Below are 21,100 nucleotides of genomic sequence, written 5' to 3' on the forward strand. Positions count from 1 at the left end.
AATATTATTAATGTAAAGAAACATAAACAACGAAACACGACGTTCATCAATAAACAATGACTTTTATTTTCATTAATTTCGTGAATTCACACATGTATGTTATAATTGGACTATTTCAAAAAGATAGATGTTTCGAATCTTCTTCTTTCACTTAACATTTTAAAGATTAATACTAATACTCAATCTATGGCACATAATTGCTTCTAGAAACGTAAAATACGTAGATGAATACCAGTTCTACCTTGTAGAACTGTTTCAGTATCGTGCGTAATACAATTTGTTATTCTTTATCAAATATCTTTTTATATATCTCAATTTCAATGACTAGATTAAAGTCGATCCATAATGGAACATTTTTTTCCTAAACGATAAGTACAATGTATAATAATAGGTGATAATAAAGAAGTCAAGCAAGCGAGTAATTCGCATCTGAAAATAAATGCAAACGAGGAAATTAAGAATAAAAAGTATACGATGCACTTTCAAAGAGAGAGTTCTTTATAAATCTCAATAGTTCATTAGAAATGTTGTTAGAAATGTTGTTATGTTTCGCGCAAATACTTAGGCTTATATCTTTGAATTCGATTTGGTATATTATCTACACGAGTTTTTATAGGAAATAACATATCGGTTCGTTCGGTTTTATAAAATAAACGTTTGCATGAACACGTACCATTGTTCGTCATCATTTTCAAGACACATTCTCACATCTAAACCTAAATATTTTCACCGAATATATTCGTGTCATTCACAACATTTGTGACATCGTCGTACACGATGTCGCTAATACACAACTTCGATATCCTACCTAAGCTTTCTTCGTTATTCGTTATTTTTTAAGAGTTATTATAAATGCACATGTCACCCACGTGTAATTGTAAAATCTTAAAATCTGAAGAAGCACCATTATGTACATGATGTAAAATGACAATTGTTTCACTACACTCTTATTTACAAGAAGAAAGCAATTGCACAAACGTAAAACGCGTATGTATATCGGCCTAAATATGTCTATAAACGTCTTTAATCGTCACACATTTTCTTTCTTGAACAAATATACATTAATTTAAAGAAATACCTTGTATCCACGAGCTGAGATCGCTGGTATCTTCGCAACTAAGACTCAACGCGTGCTTCTCACTTTGTTTGGTGCCCAATAGTAATTCAGCCGCTGTTCGACCAGTCAAGTACGCCCCGTGTACCGTACTATAGAACGAGGAATGGGTATGTTCGCCCGCAAATGCCACCAAAATTTTTACCGTTTCGTCAGTCTCGTTTTCCGTTTTCTCCTGAACCAACGGCTCGGCCAAACTCCTGATATCCAGTTGACTCGCTCCGACAGCCATCGCGGTGTAAGAACCTCGCGTATAAGGTTGAGAATGCCACGTGGTGCGCAAACAGTTCTTCGGAGTCGGTACGAAGGGATCATTGAGGAATCGCCGTAGGATTGTTGTGCACACTTCTGCCACTTGAGTGGTACTCAGTTTTTCCATGTACTCCGCCGCGCGACCGGATATCCAACCGAGCAGCAACGTGTCCGAGATCTTGATGAACGAATATATCTTCCTGAACCAGGTCTTGCTGATATCCCGCTTCTCCGTCTCGGATAATCGCTCGTCATCCCAGAGGAGCATCACTTCCGATACACCGGGATTTAGGAAAGGTCGTTCGTATTCGAGAAATATTTTATTCACTGTACCGAACATTAGTCTGTTTATCGCTTCGAGTTTGTATGCGGGCAACGACGGTTCGAACATATCCTGAGCTGTCCGTTTTAAAACGCCCAACGGTAACGTACATATTACATGCTCCGCGGTGATCGTCTTTCCATTTTCACATTGTACTTCTATAAGGCTATTCGATTTAGAATCAGATTTTTCCGTAAGACCGACATCGTCTTGACGACACTTTTGTTTTTGCCATCTAAAATAAATGAATAAAGTTAATATTACAGTCTTTGTTATATAACATATACGTATATTAGGATGCATTTTCTCGCTCCTCGAATATAAATATACCTAATCTTTGTTACGGCATGCTTGGTAAGAATACGGTCCTTTGGTATATGTTTCGAAACTGGGTCCAATATAACGCTATACCCGTTCGGAAGACTGATATTACCACCTTGAAGCTCGTCGTAGGAGCCCATTTCCAGGAGATCCACGTCGTCCATACTGTCGCAGCCTGTGACGCAGGTTTCTCTCTTGAGTAAACAGTCAAAGATCAGTTGTCTTACTCTTCGTTGCTCAGGTGGCAAAGACGACAGATAAATCTCTGCTTCCAGGGCGATGTGCGCCCCTACGCTGGTTATACCATCCGGTGGACTATACGTGCTTAAGAAGTATTCTTCGCATCGTCTCAAAAAGCATACGTAAGCCTCATAAATCTCTCGCAACACGGGAAATGGCAACTGTTTCCCATCTTCCAATGCTGCCACTACTTTGTGAGGTTTCGGCACGTGTACAATGTCTATTAATCCATTCGCCATCGCCAACTCAAACATGGGATTACCTAATACTCCATGAATCCAGTTTGCTCCTAACTCAACTTTTTCATTGCCTAGATAAGATAGTAGGGGGAAAAAAAACTTATTCTGTATACTGTGACAGTCTTCTATCATTTTCTTAAAATAATGGTAGCAGTAACATCTCATTGTACTTGTATACAGAGAGAATGAATGTCTTACAGTCTGTTGTTTCAGACTTAAATAAATTAATAATTATTTTATATTATAAAAATAATAAAATATACAATTGTGATGAAAAGACTTTTCACAAAAGATTGACAAATATATTTTCTTTTTTTAAGTTTACCAAATGTAACAATATTTTCCTGTTTACACATAAGATTGTATATTCAGATCAATGTACTACAAAATCCATCTAAATATATTTACTTCAAAAGCTGATGTATAAGTAAATAAATAGGTATATATCTTGTGTAAAAGTACTGATTCTATTCCGTCTTTCATCTTCTATCATCACATATTTGTACATATTAAAATGTTATGAAAGTAAGCATTGATTTTAAATCTCCTAATGTATTACTGCTATAATTATAAACTCGGTCACTTTAACTTTCGGTTATATCACCGAGCAAATAAATTTAGAAGCGAGTTAAAAACACTTTGTCAAGATAAGAAGAGGTTAGGCTAATCGTACCGACTTGCACCGCGATGATTCGTCCACCTATACGTCCGCGCGCTTCGACTATGAGAAAATCCGTCTCGTTGTTCTTCAATAAATGAGTCGCCGCCGACAATCCAGCCATACCGGCACCAATAATCAAGATCTTACATGACAGTCGGTCATCCTCCGAATTATTCGTAGATTCCGCCATGTTCGTTACATATGAGCGATATCCAGCGATATCAGCAATCGGCTAATCGGCATTCGGCTGTCAGGCGGTTCAGGCTCGTCACCACTCGTCACAGCTGTAATCAACACACCACACCACACCACACAGCGCGGCATATGATGTGTGTGCCTGTGTGTGCGTAGCGTATGGTTTCTCTCTGGTGCCAGTGTATAGACTATAGGGTCTGTTCTGTTTAGCTGAACTTGGCTGAACTTCTGGCAGTTCTGGCACAGTTCATCTTTCCTCTTTTTCTTTCCAACGTGAAAAGAAAAAGAGGAAAGATAAATCGTGCAAGAAGTTCAGCTAAAAAGAACAGGCCTACTGCGTAGGAATATTTATGTCTTCCGGGGAATATAGACTTATATAAAAGCCCTAGTTTTACACAATTCTATGGAAAAGATCACGTGTAGCAGCGTGTAGCGTGTTAACGTGTAGTAGCAGCAGCGTCTAATCGGTCTCAGCATAATCTCGTTAATAATGTCTTTTAGCGATTTAATGAGTAATCTGCGACATTGTAAAAATTAAATTGCAGTATCGTGACGTTCAGAGAAATGTCTAATTCACTCGTGCATAAAAGCTTAGAATTATTTGGTTACGAGAAAGATTTGCAGAAAGGTTAGTTTATATATATATTAAAATCACGTGTGTGTGTGTGTGTGTGTATATATATATATATATATTTATAAATCAATTGTATATAGAAGTATTTATTTCACACGACAACTTACAGAGCAAAGGAAGAAGAAGAAACGTAAGGATATCAGATATAAAGGAGCCTTGGATCTAATTCCCACTAAACACAGGGTCATCTCTAAAAACGATAAGACAGGTTATCGAATCAGTCATTTAAGCATGCACAATCTAATAAATAAATTTTATATTAAAAAAAATGTTTTTACTGTTCCTACCTTTCATATAATTGTAGATTAGAAAATAAGTAGATTATTTAATTATAATATTTTAATATAATCTCTCATGTGATTATCGTGTTATTAAATTATATACTGGATAGATACATAGGAAAAATTAAATAAAATTATGCTTTCTTTTTATAGATCTCGGTACTATTTTGGGTCGATCCAGCAAAACTACTGTTTACGAGACTCAGAAACGCTTAGCTACTCAAAAAGATCCTACCGACGAAAATGTACAACGACTCCTTTTACTTAGTAGTAATCGGATAAATCCTGGAACAGCAAATAGTGTATGAGAAATTTATGTCTTATAAACTTTTTAAGCCTGTATTTCTCATACCTTTTATAGATATTATCTTGCTTCTCTATTGGGTATGACGTAAAGAAACTTGACCATTTATTTAAAGTTAAAAAAAGAGATAATTTTTTAAATTGAAAACAAAAACAAATAGGCTTCTCGCGAGTAATGTATATTCCTGAAATATATTCTTAATCCATGAAATAATATATTTTTTAGCTGTTGCAACGTGCTGTAGGAAAGAGATACATTCAACAACAAGAAAAACCCAAGGAATCGGAAGAAACAGCTTTCACGGAAGAAGATTTCAACAAGTTTGAGCGAGAATATGTGGAATGATATTGATAGTGACATTGAATTGTAAGGAATAGCGCAATATGCAAACTGAGACAAAATTAAAATAGAAACGATCAACAATGTTCGACAGCGATCGTCAAAAAGGAAAAGCAGTATTAATATTGACATTTGTCTTGTTTCTGTATTATACCGTGTGGGTAATCGGTCTGCCGTTCATCGATGACGATAGATTGAAATCTCTTTTTTACTCGCATGATCTGGCCCTCGTAATTCCCGCGAGTCTCGGACTAATTTTCATCGGTGGTTTGATACTCTTTACCGTGTATCATGTGAAACCGTACTTATTTTATAAAATAGAGAAAGTGGAGTAGAACTTCAGTAACAAGTTATCAAAACATATAGTGATATTGGCTATGTTATCATCGTAATGCGTCATCATATACGTTGTGTTGCATAATACTAAATACTTATACATACAACCACGTGATATACATGCACGAATATAATTGCCGTAACGGTGAATGTTTGTTATATAACGATGCGCTACATCACATTCCACGTTTACTCCAAATTGTTCAATAGAGTAAACTTTTGTTTCTGTATCACGTCGAGCACTGCTACAAAACTGGCAAATTGAAAATGTCGAAACAGTGGTTGATCGTTGGTATATCTGGAGCAACCTGTAGTGGAAAAAGTACGTTGGCTGATAAGATCCGCGACAATTTTCCAACATCTATTACGTTGCGCCAAGACGATTATTTTTTGTTACCGGACGATCCACGTCACGTTAAGATACAGGAATTAAATCACATAAACTGGGAATTGATAACGAGTTTGGATATGCAGAAAATGTATTCGGACGTTATAAAGATACTTGAATCTCCCGGAAGATATGCGACGGATTCGAAGATGCTACTGATACTGGATGGTTTTTTGCTCTTTAAACATAAGGCCATCGCAGATTTGTGTGACTGTAAATACTTTTTAACGTTGACGAAGGAGCAATGTTGGGAACGAAGAAAAAATCGTATATACGAACCGCCTGATGTACCGGGATATTTTGATAAAATAGTGTGGCCTGAATATGTTAAGTATAAAAATGAAGTTGTACGAAACGAGATGTGTAAAACTATAACGTTCATCGATGGATCCAAGGATATGGAAGAAATTTATGAAGGAGTCTCCAACGAAATTAGTCAATTATTATCTTAAAAATGTAACTCGGTTTAACTTCTCTTATGATTAAATTCAAATTATATGAGTATCATCAGCCTGAAACAAAAAAAGACAAGTTTTCTTTTATGCATTCCGAAAGATATGAAAAATTAAGTGGACCTTGCCAAGATATTTAATATCGCAAATTAAGGAGGAATTATTGAAGTTATACTTATTGGCGCTCATTTATCAGGACCGACTCAAATACACGCTCTCCGTAGCGTGCTTGATAGCTTTACGCGAAACAGCTACAATATGCTGTTTTATTTTTAATATCCTTTTGAGAGGTACATTACAGGTGTCATAACATTTTTGCTATGTCACCCGTGTATAAGAGTAATATAACTTCAATAATTACTCGACAACCATGCAGACAATTGTCTTCAACTTTGGCATAGACGCGACGGTTTCCCATAGACGAATATCGTCCATAAATTTAAACTGATTCTTATCATACTGATTTCAGCAACTAACCTTAACAAATTTCAATAATTTATAAAGCTCCTCTTTGATATTTTTCCGTAAAGATTTTTTCCTTTTAAATAAAGTGTTTACTTTTAACGTTTCGTATAATATTTACCAATTAACTTGTATATATGTATATGCGTACACGTATATATAAACCTGAATCTTTTGTGCTTTAAGTAATATTAAAAGTGCAATAATTTTTGCAACAAAATATTGCTGTGTATTAATTTCCATAGTTGCAGTATGTATATAGTAATTTTAACAGCGAAGTCTCTTGGATATTTTACCAAGTTTTGGACATACTACAAGTTGACTAGCAATTTGAAACTATCTTGTACAAAATGAATCATTTATTACTTTTTTTTATAACAATGGGCATGAGAATACTTTGAAGAAGCTAACTATTTCATATGAATAATCATGGATTTGTGTAGACCTAGTTTCAAATTATATATGTTACAGAGATTTTGATAAATGTATGATTTTGCATAATTGCTATTTTGCAAAGATATAAATTGTGAGTAATAATATAACATTACGGTATATCTCATCAATCTGTATAATTATAAATAATAATAAAATAAAATCTCTGTAACGTATATATACATATATCATTGTAACTTAATTCAACCTATATATATAAAAAAAAATTCTTATTCATAAATTGTTTACAAAATAGGCGACGCCCAAGAAAGTCGCGAAAATATTTCCCTAATTACTATCGTCATTCAAAAAACAAGCTTTCAGATATTGAAGTCTTTGACTCTCAACAAGATTTTTCGTGATTTCTCATTATTTTTTAATAAAGATAACACACAACGACATATATATGTTACATAGAATAGGTGTTTTGTTTAATTTGACCTTGCGCATTTGTGACGTTTGTTGGTGCAGGTCCAGCGGCTTGATCATCTTGATCGTTTTGTCCGCAAGCTTTACGAACGTATTGCGGGGTAAGGACAACCTCCTCTTCCATCTCTAGTACTCGTTTATCTAGTTCTGTGCATGCTGCCATTTCCTTCTCAAAATTTGCAAGCATCTGTGGTGAATTATATTTTTCAGGATCGTCGTGAAATACTACCATACCATCTTTTTGATTAATAGTTGCAAAAATTTCACCATCTTCAATCTAAAAATACATGAGCAAAGCTAGTAAATAATATCAATTTATAGATATTGTGCGTAAAGTGCTTCATAGTACTATATAGCTAACTTTAGAGACAAATCTTTTTCATTTGTTAGGAAAGTTTATGTCTCTTTTTTCTTGGGGGGGGGGGGAGGGGGGGGAATAAAAATGACTCTTCTTCAGTGATTGAGAAAGTAAAGATAATGAAAAATTTTTATTTTAGAGAATTGGTAAAGAATAAAATCTTATCGTTCACTGGAATTAAGTTTTAACATAGAGAAGAGAAAAGGGAATATCTTTGTACTGAGAAAATGTCAAATTTATCAAAGAATCTATAACTCGAAAATTATAGGTCGATGATTTCCAGACATTTATTATATATTGCGGACGACAGATAACTCACCATGTTTAAAATGTATTTTTCCGCTTCAGCGGGTCCTGACAATTGAACTCTGCTTGCAACGTCACTTAAGCTAAGTGTTAGGAAAGTCTTGGTCAGCCTCTGTATATTTTTCTTATACAAGTAAGCGAGCACCTGTTTCACAAGTCCCAAGTTGTGATCCCTCACAAATACTTGTTGATACTTGGTGATAATGCTCTGTACTTCTTCGCAGCTATTAACCAGGTAGGCCGTAGCCAATTCCTGATATTGCTGGCTCAACGGTTTGATGTATCTGTTGATCACCTGGCTCGTATATCTCGGCAGATTTAATACTTTTCCATGTAATATCAGCGAGATCAAAATGTACTTTTTGTAGGCCTCCAGCATGATGTAGCTAACTGCCATGGCAGGCGTCGTTACGCACACTTCAAAGAAATATAACGCCCGATCGTAATTCTTTAGGGCTGTATATATCATGCCGCCATAATAGTAGTACAATAGGAAATATTTTGAATCAAACTGGCCTCCTTCCTGGCTAATGCCAGTGACATCTATGTCAAGAAATTCGAGCGCCGGTTTAAAACACTTGGATAGAAGACATAATTGGCAAAGATCTGCATGTATCGAAGTCAGCTGACTGTCGAAGAGTTGTATCTTGCGTATTCCACGGCGTAACAATTCTATTCCACGTAACGGTGTTTTTGACTCGACTAAGCTCTGTGTAAACAGATGACATAAGTCTGCGTCTGTAAAAAGAATTTTATTAATGTCGCATATAACAAGAAATAAATGTAATTAAAACGATTTTTTACTACAAAATTTTCATAATTAGGTTATTCAAAGTTTATATTTAACTCAATTTTGAAAATTTTGTAGTAAAATTCCAGGAAAATAGTTTTCAGGCAGGTGCATTAAAAGGGATACTTGCTCTTTTAACAATGAGGAAAGTTAGTGGACTAAATTCACATTAACAAGTGTAAATTCACGAGTGGTATCTTATAGCTACAATTGAAATAAATGTATGGAATACATAATTGTTTTAATGACACCTTAATCAAAATTATAGTGGAAAATCTGATACACACTCACATGTATCTGGCGCAAATCTAACTTGCTCTCCATTACAGCCGATAATAAACTCCTGAACCTGATTAAACAAGAGTTTATGCACATCAGGATTATTCCCACCGTTAGGATTAGGCAGTGAAAATTTTGCGCAGAGCACCGCCAAGATACCTAACGAATGTTGCTGCAGATCCAATGTTTCCAAAACATTGTCCAAGTGTTGCCCATTCTTCGTTAATACTTCGACGCTTTTGCTTATGATGTCATACAGTTCTCTAAAATTGCCTGTACACGCAAACAGGTTATATAGTGGTAATATAAAATTCTTTTTTATCTAAATGTTCATTTATATACAGCTAAGAGAGCTATTACTAAATATCCGAATCGAATTTAACATCGAAAGCTTTTCCTTCAAGGGAAACTCTGTAAATGTGTTGGAAATGCTTCACGTTTCGCTTCGTTTTTTGTCATTTTGAGGTTAAGTTTGACGCATCAAGCGATTTCGCAATACCTAGAACCCAGGACTGAGGACTTGGCCATACCTTGCTTCGAAAGCGTTCGAACGTTATTTACAAACTGCTCCAATGCCGATGCCATTACTGCGAATGTTCTCTTAACATCACCTTCGGTCAACGGTTGGCGATAGCCTACTTATTACTTAGGTTACATTCGCGATCGCGAGCAAACATTCGGCCACATTCGGCTGACAATGAAATCAAACGACGTTTTGAAACGGAGGTAGAAACGTAGACTGTTCACTGTAGAGAACAACAGAACGCAGTGGCTACTAGACTGGGACTCTGGGACCTGGGACTGGGCTAGAGTGGCTAGACTGTCTAGCGAGTAGCGCGGGACTTGGCGATTGGCGTTTGGCGGGACTAGCGGGAAAGTGGGACTCAATTGACCACGCCGTCAATTGGCTGATTTAAAATAAAAATATCTGATTGGCTGATTCAGTGGAAAAACTCCAGGCACCGGGGGCTGTGAATGGCTGTCGTCAATCGCAACGTGGTCAAACAGGAAGAGAGGACTGGAGAGGACTGATTCAGTCCTCTCCAGTCCGCTCTTCCAGTTCAGTCCGACTGAACAGGAGATGTGTTCCCGAGTCAAATTGTTCCAAACATAATTGTTCCAGAAGGATAATTCCGTAAGTCTTGTAATGTGATATAAAGTTAATTAGAACACAATCTGGAACAACTTTAAAAAATAAAAAAATTTCTAAAAAAAAAGGGAGTTTGACTTCACTCACATCAGACAGAATGAAATATCTTGATCGGATGAAATAGGACTAATAGCAGAGGGATCAGAGGAACCTCTCTGCTAATAGGGACATAGGGAGTAGGAATGGCACAGGGTGCGGAATATATGATCGCGTGACGTGACGCACTGACGCACCCTGCTGCTGGCAGAGTGGCTGAGTGGCCTGGGGCCTGGGGTGCGTTCAGAAATGTCACTCAAGGGCTGAAAATCCTATACTCTACAGGATATATGTTATAACGTGCACTATATAGATTTTCAGCATTCGAGTGATATTTCGGCACCCCTGCTGGTAGTGCTGGGAGCTGGGAGCTGGGAGTACCTGGGTTCCTGGACCTCTCCAAGCGAAGAAAAAAAAGAAAAGCGTGAAGAAACAACTGGTTGGATCATCGATTTCGTCGTCCGTCGATCGTCCGTTCGACCAGCTGGGGACAATTGGAGCAGCCTGGAACTGGCCACCCGGCCAGCCTCTTCATTTCCCGCGAGCGATGTAATTATGGAGAAATATTGGAAATATCTTCTTTGATTGTCGACACTCGAAAACAATAAAGGCAGATCGAAAGAATCAGCATCAGTTTTCTTACAATTAGTCTGATATCGGAATAGCGTAGTATATAATTTCAAAAGTACGTGTCTATTTCTGTTTAACGAAAAAACATTTCGACTATATTTAATATAACGACAATTTTTTATTTAGCGTATTTAGCGCGCAATTAATTTTGCCGTTTTTGTTCGGATCTGTTTGAACCATTCGTTTTATTTTTAAGGTGCGATAATTCGCGATAGCTGGTATATTTCTAAGTCTTCAACTTCGTATATAGTTTTGTCAATTTTCTATTTTTGAATAAATATTTGTAAATAAAATACAAAGAAACACATATGTATGTTATACGTTTGATTTATCGAAACGTGTAATCGTCCGCGCTCACATTAATTCAATCATACAATCAGTATCGTTTATGTGTACTATTATATATGTATATAATATGTACAGAATATATATAGGGGGGCACGTAAATTTGGTTTCGACAATTGATCGACAATAAAATTCCTTTCACGTGTGATGTACGTACTACGTGTACATCGCCATGTCCGACAAACAACACGCGTTTCCCCCCATCATTCCATTCTCCCGAATAATTCCGAATTTCCGATCCGTATAACACGTGTTGCTAGGTAGCCGACGAAGACAATTATCGATTATCCGCAGCTAACAATTGATAACGGGGTGTACGGGGTAAAACTTTCGAACGCTGTTGATTGTTGAAGGTGGAGGTGGGTTCGATTCTCTTAAGAACTAATTAAGAAGCTAGAGTATGTCGAACGCGACGTACGACGAGCTTTGGAGAAGGGCCCAAATGTCGCTCGCTGAGACGATTCAGGCGGACACGGTGCTTCATGGGGCGAAGCCGCAAAAGGATCGTAAAAAGGCGCACGACGTCGTCGCGGCGTTGTACGTGAGATATATCCTAACGTGTAACAAACTCGAGGAATGCTACGATCAAGTGATACAGCCTCAGAAGCGGCTGCTGATGAAGAAATCGTTGAACGCGACTCTGGGCAGAGTGTTGGAGTTGAAGCACGAACTGGTCAATATCGATCTCTCGGAGCACAGCTATTACGACGACGTGCTGATCGAGTGCGGCGTGACGCCGCAGGAGGCCGAGATCCGGATACCGAGCTACTACAGACGCGATCGAATCGCGGAGATCGAAGAGAGACGGAAATTCGTAGAGGACACGCTCCGAAATCTGGGCGCGCTTCACGAGATCGTTGTGCCCAGACAGATTACCGAGTCCCAGGCTGTACGACTTATTCAGGTGAGCCACAAGAAAATCAAAGTACTCTACTGTTTACATTGCAGTCGCCAAACTTTACCTTTACCTTTACCTTTCCCTTTCCCCTCTCCTTTCCAAGAAGTAGAGTCAAAAGCTGTAGCACCGACACGAATCCTGAAACGCGATACAATGGACACGTCTGACTACTCTGACGGATGGATCGGAAGAATTAATAAATTTAAACATTCGTCACACGTGTTTTTTGCGATCGGCAACATCTTGACATGGTCTTCAGTAGTTCAGTGTCTTCACCCGGCGCAGAGAGATCCTCTCTGCCCGGCGCAAGGCGCAAGGCCTTCTACCAGACTAGTATAGTTAAAGTTTCCGAATGGAATGGAATATATATATATATATATATATAATAAAATATTATACTCTCTCTTATTTATATTTTAAAAATATCTCTTTTTATTTTGCATTTTTCCTATTTAGTAATAAATATAGAATAAAAGTTTGCTATGAATCAAAATGGATCTAAACTTTATCATCTGTGTGGTTGTCGGTTGCGTCGGGTTGTCGCGTCTCCTTATTCGATCGAGATTTTTCTTCATATAATATAAATCTTATATCTGCAAAGACAGCATCGCATCCATAATGATGCCGCTTTCGTATATAGTATTTACTTTTACTCATCATCTTCATCTAAAAGAGACGTTTCAAGCCTTAACCGTAAACTTTAATGCTTCAGGCTCACGAACGAGCGAGACAAGGTAGACTGCGGTTTCAATTTATGAAAGAAGTTCGCGAAATGAAAGAAAGATCGACTACCAAGCCAGAAATGGAAGAAAAGGATGAAGCGAGCAAGAAGCTCGCGGCACTGAAAATTCAAAAGGTGTGGAAAGGATATATCACTAGATGTTACATTCGCAAGAGGCGCCTCGAGGAGATGTTACTTATAGGTAAGAAATAATCGCGACGTAATTTAATTCCGTCGAGATTTTGATTTTTTCGTTCGATAAATAAAAATTCGATCATCATTTCCGCGCATGCTGCAATATTTCTGTTAAATTTCCCCGGTTGTGATAAATCTCGCTCTAGCCTGTCCCTTTCGAAAAGACAAAAAAGGAAAAGATAAAAATAACATAAAATTATGAAAAATTTAGTCATTTTCACCCCGCTCTGTAGAAGCGTAGATTTATAATATTTGTCTATTTCGATGGAGAGTCGAGAACACTCGCAGCGTTTTATTCGATTCACGTATCAACGTGTTAATTATGTCGAAAGGAATGCTACAGCCTAGTCAAGTGATCACGAAGAGTGCCAGGCAAGCGGAAAGACTGAAACAGCAGAGATACGAAAAGCAGGTGGATTTTCAACGACAATACGAGGACCTGATTCTAGAGGCCGCTGAGAGAATTCGCAAGGAGAGAAGCGCTATTATGGAGGAAAATATAAGGAGTGAAATTCGAAATTGGATCGACACTTATTTTCAACAAACTGGAAAAATACCTGACTTACCATCCGCCGAAAGCGGAGGTTCGCGTATGATTTTCAGTAGACAGGTAAACAATACCGAACACACACACACACACACACACACACACACGCGCGCGCGCGCGCATATAATAGAGAATAAGAATTAATAAGATGCATGTACAAGTTAAATCGCATCAACTTTCATGATAACTCATTTTTTATGTTTAAATTGCATTACATACATATTAACAACATAATAAGTGATTATCAAATCGAATTAGCATGAGGGATATCTTGGGTGCATTCCGTTTCACACATGATGCACATAATGCATCATTTATCCTTGTTGTTCACCGAATCACCGAATGTTAAACAAGCTAGGATAAATGATGCATTATGCGCATCATGTGTGATGAAACAGAATGCACCCCTTATGTAATCGAATGTTTAATTTGTATCTACAAAGTTTCACGGCCGATTAAAACAATTTTATTGCGTTGTAGTGCGTTTATAACTGGATTTTGTTCTTAGCGTACTTCCTTTGTTACAGGGAACCGAGAGTACCGTGAGTAAGTCCACGGCGGTATCGTCGAAGGAATCAAAGAAATCGAAACGCTCAAAATCGAAGAAAGACAGCGAAACGGAGCAGTCGGAGGACGAGACGGATTTAGGATTCAAACCTGTTCCTTCTAACTTTCTGCCGGAATTGATTCACGCGAATCAAGAGTATCAGAACGTTTGGAAGGACAAGGATGAATCCGCGAACCCGATGCAATTGCCTTATCGCGATATGATAGAAGCGGAGAAAACGAAGGAAATCGAGGACCAGATCAGAGTAGTTGTGGATCAGGCGATGAGAGGTAAATGGATATTTATTGCTCAAGAAAGAATAATCGAGATCAAAACTGAAAGCGACACAAGAATATCGATTCGATTTAAATCAGTTTGTTTCTCATTCTTTTTATCTCAATTTCTCTTTATTTAAAATGCTCTTTCCTTCTTATCTCTTATCGAAAAGTAACATATTCATTATTATTTTGTACTGCCATATTCGATGTAACAACCACTCATTCTGTTGTACTGGTTAAAAGTTACTGCAAGGAATTGTAAAGGATTGTATTATATACAAAGGGAAGATGCTGTTTTATTGAGATTATGTTTATATTCAGATTAGCACGACGCGATAATTTTTCGACGTCCGTATGACTGGTAATAACGCGATATGATATTACGATTAGGCGATATAGAGGCTCTTCAGCTTGCGTTAGATAGAGACAAAGGTTTCAAAGGGAAACGCGCCAAGAAACCTCAGAAGCGAGTTCGCAGGAGCGGAAAGAAAAATAAAAAGAAGAAGGAGAAAGATCTAACACCCGATAGAACGACCGAATCTCTTTTCGAGGAGCTTCTCACACAAGGAATTATTAAGCTTCACCGTCAAGTTTCGTTAGACGAGTTCGAGGGTGAAAAGTCTTTCGCTAATCACGATCTTCGTATGAAGGAGAAAGATCCTCTTCCGACACTCGGTACATTTAAATAGCATAGCACTTAAATTTCATTGTTATTTCGTTAACAAATATAAAAGTCTGCCTCCCGATATTTTTGCTAAGAAAAAAATTTGCCAAAAGATCTGTCATCGAAATATTTCCAAATCCCGGTTTGGGGAGAGCATATATCTTTTATAATAATTAATTAAATTACGTTAGGCGACATAAGGCAGTTGGTCGCCGAATACTGTATACTTCCGGTAGGCAATCAAGTCCTCAGAGAACTCACACCTCTCGTGAGATCAGTTCTGATAGCTGGTCCGCACGGCAGCGGCAAAAAACTCTTGGTGAACGCGATTTGTACGGAACTTGGAGCTACGCTTTTTGACATTACGCCGGCGAATATCGCTGGCAAGTATCCTGGCAAGTCGGGTTTGATTATGCTCGTTCATCTGATCTCGAAGGTTCGTACTAAAGCTCTAGATTCTAGAAACATCTTGATAGTCGGTACGCGCGTATGTATGTGTATTGTATATGTACTCCGGATAATCATTCGATTTTGAAAAATTATAATATATTGGAATCGTAGTTCGTAGTACTTGAGTATTTGTATCAACGTTCATTAAAATCAGGAGAGGCGGGGAGCTTGAGGAGAGCGGGGAGAGAGTTCTTGAGTTCGCGTTTCCATGTAAATATGTAATAAAATTATCTGCGATTATTTATTCCAGTTTCAGTACAGTTGATATTTGATTCTTAGAAATATAGTTAAAGTTCGACCAATCATGATGGTCTAAGCTGATATCTAATCTTCTGTCTGTACAAGACTATATATACAATATTGTATTAAGTAATTCTGTACTGTCGAAGGTATCGCGATTACTGCAGCCGTCAGTAATCTTCATGGACGACGCGGAAAAGCCGTTTGTGAAGAAAGTAGCGAAAACAGATAAGACCGATCCGAAACGTTTGAGAAAAGATTTACCAAAACTGGTGAAGAATATCACGGGTGAAGACAGAGTTTTGTTTATCGGGACATCTAATAAGCCTTGGGATGGTGATCCAAAGCTCTTATATCAGACTTACGACAAAGTCATATATATTCCTAGACCGGATTACGGCACCGTGTCTTTTATATGGAAAGATTTGTTGTACAAAGTGAGTTGTACAAAATCGCTTGAAATCGTCTTTTACGAATTGCTATTTAAAGAAAATTTATCATCTTTAATTAATATATTAATTCATATATCAATCATTTAACAATAATTGCCCAATTTTGATTTTTTACACATCAAAAATCTTGTTTTTATAGTATTCGGGTATTAGTCGACAATTTGATACGTCAGCAATGGCCAAAGCGTGCGACGGTTTCACAATAGGAACTATTTTAGCAGCGATCAACGAGGTTGATAATCTGAATTACAAATATCAACGTTATCAGTGCTTACAATATCTTAAATTATCTTAAATTTAACCTTCATTCGCGTATTACGATACAGATAATGACTACAAAGCGTATGGTACAATTACGAACTCATCCTTTGACGCATGTGGAATTGGTGAATGCGTTGAGTTTCAAGGATCCAGTGTATCGCGAAGAGGAAGATGCGTTTCTAGGTTCGTGATCAATTGATACGTAGCGCATGGGATAGCAAGTGCCTAGACTTTTAGCAGGTTTAAATTTGGAATTAAATGTTACAGCCTGGTTTTCCAAAACGCCAACGTGTCGGCGGAAGCAAAGAGCTTTGGAGTTGGAACTAGAAAAGTTGAACGAAGCAAACGAGTCGCAGAAAAAGAAAAAAGGAGGGAAATAATGGATACAGTAAAGCTCTCCCATGTAAAAGAATCCATATTTTATACGATATATTATCGATTATAGCCTTAAAGAAATTCATAATACATAATAAAAGTCAGTGAGGTAGGAGTAAATAAAGAATTTCAGCATGCTCTACTTTTGTTTCTTTCTAATCTTGCTCATATAACTTGCAGATTTTCTGCTGTCTGAAATAGCAAAATTAATACTTTATATGCGAAGCGATATTGCTTCGTGCATAAAAAATTATAAATATATACAGTAATTATTTAAATATATATAAAGTATAACATTAAGAATTTGATTCTTTATATTTTACTATTATCAATTTTACTATTAGTATTTACTTAATATTCTACATATCAAAGATACGTAGAAAATGTAAAATAAAAATATGCAGATTTTCTGTTTATTGAAATCGGATATGAGATTATTGCTCATTTCGTACGCCACACTGTGCACTGTCATGAAACATCCATCTATCTGACGAATTAAATTGCACACATGATCGAACACATGATCGATCGTTGTCTTTATGTCACAGGTCAAAGAGTCATCAGACTATTACGCCATTTGAAATTACGCATTTTTTGAAATAATAGACAAGATACTTACATCAATTAATCTACAAATACACATATATATATCTATAAAACAAAGTTTTTTTTAGTTTTTAATATATATTATATATATATATATATATATGTATAAAAAATATATATTATTTTTCTATAAAACGGATAGTGTAATTCTCCGCGAGAGAGAGAATTACACTACAATAAATTGTTTATAGAACAAACATTGTTTTTTCTATAAAGCGCAAGCAAATATTGTCTTTCTCTAGAGCACCCTTGATTCTTTATACGTCAGTGATTTTTTATTTATTACTAACATTCTTTTACTTACTGTATGACAATTATAATAATTTTTAGAATAATAAAATTTATAATAATTTTGGATCACGACTCGCCCGTGTGAATCGGCGTGTGATTTCATTCTCGTAATCGCTTCCACGTGATACATTGCGTGACGGAGCACACGAGACTGCATGCCGAATAATCGATTATCTCGATAGCATGTATCTCCGTCGCGTCGCCGCGCGCCGCGCCCCGCGCGCCGTCGCGGCACGGCATTTCCCTGTCGAGTGTCGATATCAAAATCAACGTCGAGTTTAGATTAGAGCAACTGCAACACTCGTATCGTCGTCGTATCGTCACTTACAAAGTGGCATCTGCGGTGCTAAACAGGATGCCTCCTGCTTGCCTTTGGACGGTACCACAAAGGTCTCGTTAAGCGTTAAGCCCGACGATTTAGTTATCTCGAGCACTTTCTTCGCGGTAGACGCGTTGTTATTTGACTATCGTTTTAGTCGAAACTATTGTTATTTTGAAAGAAAATCATTGTGTAAACATCACACAATCACAGAATCTATACACTTAAATTTGTACGCTGCACAACAAAATTTTATTTTGTCTTTTCTAGCGATGATAAATTCTCTCGGGATAATCCTTAATTTAAACTCTTTAAAAAACAATGATTCTACCTCATCGTGCATATTAATCCATTGCTTATATTAATCTTAATTTATCTTTTTCCAACTATAAGAAAATAAAATATAGGTCTTTTACGTACCTATCTGAATAAACAATTGCATATTTCAGTGTTTCGATGATATTATTTCTTAATACCTTAACACGTATTTAACAGAGAACTTTTGGATAGAAAGTCTGAAATAGGATTATATTAATAATAAACCTTCAATACTGCAATAGATGTACAGGGTGATTCAGAAATACAAACTTGTACAAACTTTGGGGATGATATATTTTGGGGGTTAAATATATTTTTCCTTTTGAATTATTTGTTCTTTTGATAAGTAGAAATAAATGTGTGGAAATAAATAAATTTAATCTTGGATTTTAATATAATATGATTTTTGAATTAATATAAATTTTAATACGAATAAATTTAAATGTGATTATCTTAAAGTATATCTCTCCAAGTAAAAATAGTCTTAATTATACAAATAATTAGTCTTAATTATTTTACAAAATTATACATAATATATTATAATATTTATTATTATTATTTTACTATTGTTTCTTGAGTATAGAGTTTTGCCTTTTTCTATTTTTCAAAAAGTTGTTATCTAAATCACCTGGATTTTCATCATACGTCTATATATATATATATTTGTCTATTCCTAATGAGAGTGATTAAAATCAACCTCTATATATAGAAAAGGAGGCGACCTTGTGTAATTAATACGTATTAGGTACGTATTACAAGATGATGGTCCTTGTAAGATATATTAAAAATCTTTTTTAGAAAATTATTATTTTTCCTTTTTATAGTATATTACAAATTTCTGTACACGAACGAAATTACTTTCAGACAAAATCGCTTTTATGTTTAAATACAAGGATGTGTCAGATTTCAAGAAATTAAGAAATAAAAAAAAGCATCAGCAAAATGAAAAGTTGTATATGGGGCATTTCATGCTAAATCGATCTGGGTTTGACCATCGACTTTTCGGATTTGGTCGACGATTTTTTATGTTATTATTCCAGCTCTAACATGCACTTAGATTTTTTTAGATTTTTTTTTATAAAATTGATTTAGTTATAATTTTTTTAACCGACATATCGATGGCCACAATTTAAAAATCTGAAAAATCCTCTAAAATCCTGTGTCAGATATCAAAATTTTTAAACCTTGATCCAAAGTGGACCGGCGTTTGCTTCTAATTTTTTCGAGTTTAAAAAAAAAATATTGAAAAAAATTAGAAGCAGACGTCAGTTCACAGTAGGCTGTTGCTTGAACATTTTTATATACAACAGGATTTTTGAGAATTTTTTCAGATTTTTCCGACGTGATTTTTTTTATTATGGAAAATCGCTTCAAAAAGATTTGAAAAAATTCTCACTTTGGGCCCACTTTGGGTCAAGGTTTAAAAATTTTGATAACTGACACAGGATTTTTGAGAATTTTTTCAGATTTTTAAATTGTGGCCATCGATATATCGGTTTAAAAAATTCTAACTAAATCAATTTTATAAAAAAAAAAAATCTAAAAAAAATCTAAATACATTTTAGAGTTGGAACAATAACATAAAAAATCGCCGACCAAATCCGAGAGTTAAACCCAAGTCGATTTGGCATGGAATGCCCCATATGTAAACATAAATTGTTAAATTCTATCTAAAACACAAAGGATTGAACCACAACTTGTATGATTAATAAAAAATCGAAATTTTATAGAATATGCGTGAAATTTTTCTTATCGTTTTGTCATGCCTATCGTTATATTTGAATTTAAGTGAAACTGATACAGTCTATTATAACAATCGTTCAATACTTACATGAATCATTTTTATCTATGCTCGCGAAATCATACGAATGTATACTTATCACTTCCACAATATTTATGCAACGCAGACCTTGCGACGATAAGAAATTTACTTACATTTTATTTATATGATTTTAAATTTAATGTCGAGTAAAATGTATCAAAGGTTTGTTTTTTTTTCTGTTTTTCACGAAATCATTACATGATAATTCGTGGAATTACGAATCGATTACATCACGTTCGCGTTGTGCGCCTATATAGGTACAGACATATGTCTAATTCCCAATGCAAGATAGTTGCGTTGAGAACTATAAATTACCGTAATTTTAATCACAAATTCGTCAACTAATTTAAAATCTGATTTTAGAGTCTAATTAAGAAACTGCTTTAAAACTTTCCTTAACTTCTTTCCTGAAATTTCGAGGTAATACCTTCCAAACTGTAAGCGATTGAAAATAAAAAGCTTCATGAAAGTTCCTATAGAACTTTCTACATACCGATGTTTTACCGCACGTATCTTTGATATACAATTAAGGCGTACATGCAAATTCTGTAGTCGGAATAATAAATTAGAATTTAGAAGACTAAAAAAAATGTTTCTCTGCTATAAAAGAAAATATTGGCTTGTTTTTGGAAAAATCAAAATTAAAGTACTTAGAGTCAACTGCGAGCCGAACGCAACGCACGTCCGTGCGTTATAGCGTTGAATTCTTATGAAGAGAGAAAGAGAGAGAGAGAGAGAGACTCTTAAATATTAATTATTATCGAATATTCCTTGCACCCCTTTCCTCAGGTTTTCTTCGGTCGCTTTCGAAAATTGGTCAA

General features: G+C 35.9%; 5 protein-coding genes across 8 annotated transcripts; 3 read left to right on the forward strand and 2 right to left on the reverse strand.

Annotated features, from left to right (window-relative positions):
• Positions 1 to 42: 42 nt before the first annotated feature.
• Positions 43 to 3,746, reverse strand: LOC139778031 (spermine oxidase). The gene is made up of 3 exons (XM_071715781.1): positions 3,162 to 3,746; positions 2,019 to 2,559; positions 43 to 1,923 (listed from the first exon to the last, which is right to left on the reverse strand). Exons 1-3 carry the CDS (start codon positions 3,337 to 3,339, stop codon positions 1,062 to 1,064), a joined length of 1,581 nt encoding a protein of 526 aa, XP_071571882.1. The 5' UTR covers positions 3,340 to 3,746; the 3' UTR covers positions 43 to 1,061.
• Positions 3,747 to 3,766: 20 nt separating this feature from the next.
• On the forward strand, positions 3,767 to 5,031 carry LOC139778036 (uncharacterized). The gene is made up of 4 exons (XM_071715787.1): positions 3,767 to 3,972; positions 4,088 to 4,186; positions 4,413 to 4,561; positions 4,789 to 5,031. The coding sequence occupies exons 1-4, from the start codon at positions 3,909 to 3,911 to the stop codon at positions 4,906 to 4,908; spliced, it is 432 nt and encodes a 143-aa protein (XP_071571888.1). The 5' UTR covers positions 3,767 to 3,908; the 3' UTR covers positions 4,909 to 5,031.
• Positions 4,756 to 9,866, reverse strand: Csn3 (COP9 signalosome subunit 3). Of its 2 annotated transcripts, XM_071715783.1 has the most exons (5): positions 9,665 to 9,866; positions 9,147 to 9,407; positions 8,079 to 8,803; positions 7,414 to 7,678; positions 4,756 to 6,138 (listed from the first exon to the last, which is right to left on the reverse strand). In XM_071715783.1, the coding sequence occupies exons 1-5, from the start codon at positions 9,717 to 9,719 to the stop codon at positions 6,134 to 6,136; spliced, it is 1,311 nt and encodes a 436-aa protein (XP_071571884.1). In that variant the 5' UTR covers positions 9,720 to 9,866; the 3' UTR covers positions 4,756 to 6,133. The 2 variants fall into 2 exon arrangements, with proteins under 2 accessions (XP_071571884.1, XP_071571883.1); XM_071715782.1 differs by having other exon boundaries at positions 4,756 to 7,678.
• Nrk1 (nicotinamide riboside kinase) lies at positions 5,506 to 6,157 on the forward strand. Its single transcript, XM_071715786.1, has one exon. The coding sequence runs from the start codon at positions 5,506 to 5,508 to the stop codon at positions 6,076 to 6,078; it is 573 nt and encodes a 190-aa protein (XP_071571887.1). The 3' UTR covers positions 6,079 to 6,157.
• A 155-nt stretch (positions 9,867 to 10,021) lies between the features above and the next one.
• LOC139778028 (dynein regulatory complex protein 11) lies at positions 10,022 to 17,060 on the forward strand. 3 transcript variants are annotated; one of them, XM_071715777.1, is made up of 13 exons: positions 10,022 to 10,269; positions 10,353 to 10,557; positions 10,634 to 10,869; positions 11,649 to 12,199; positions 12,906 to 13,116; positions 13,442 to 13,719; positions 14,184 to 14,493; positions 14,872 to 15,156; positions 15,337 to 15,581; positions 15,985 to 16,272; positions 16,427 to 16,519; positions 16,614 to 16,731; positions 16,816 to 17,060. In XM_071715777.1, the coding sequence occupies exons 4-13, from the start codon at positions 11,696 to 11,698 to the stop codon at positions 16,926 to 16,928; spliced, it is 2,445 nt and encodes an 814-aa protein (XP_071571878.1). In that variant the 5' UTR covers positions 10,022 to 10,269; positions 10,353 to 10,557; positions 10,634 to 10,869; positions 11,649 to 11,695; the 3' UTR covers positions 16,929 to 17,060. The 3 variants fall into 3 exon arrangements, with proteins under 3 accessions (XP_071571878.1, XP_071571877.1, XP_071571879.1); XM_071715776.1 differs by having other exon boundaries at positions 10,022 to 10,557; XM_071715778.1 differs by lacking the exon at positions 10,353 to 10,557.
• The last annotated feature ends 4,040 nt before the right edge of the window (positions 17,061 to 21,100 follow it).

The sequence above is a fragment of the Temnothorax nylanderi genome, unplaced genomic scaffold (assembly GCF_030848795.1).
Source record: "Temnothorax nylanderi isolate EJ_2023f unplaced genomic scaffold, tnyl_v1.0 TNYL_tig0171_pilon, whole genome shotgun sequence".
Taxonomy (NCBI): domain Eukaryota; kingdom Metazoa; phylum Arthropoda; class Insecta; order Hymenoptera; family Formicidae; genus Temnothorax; species Temnothorax nylanderi.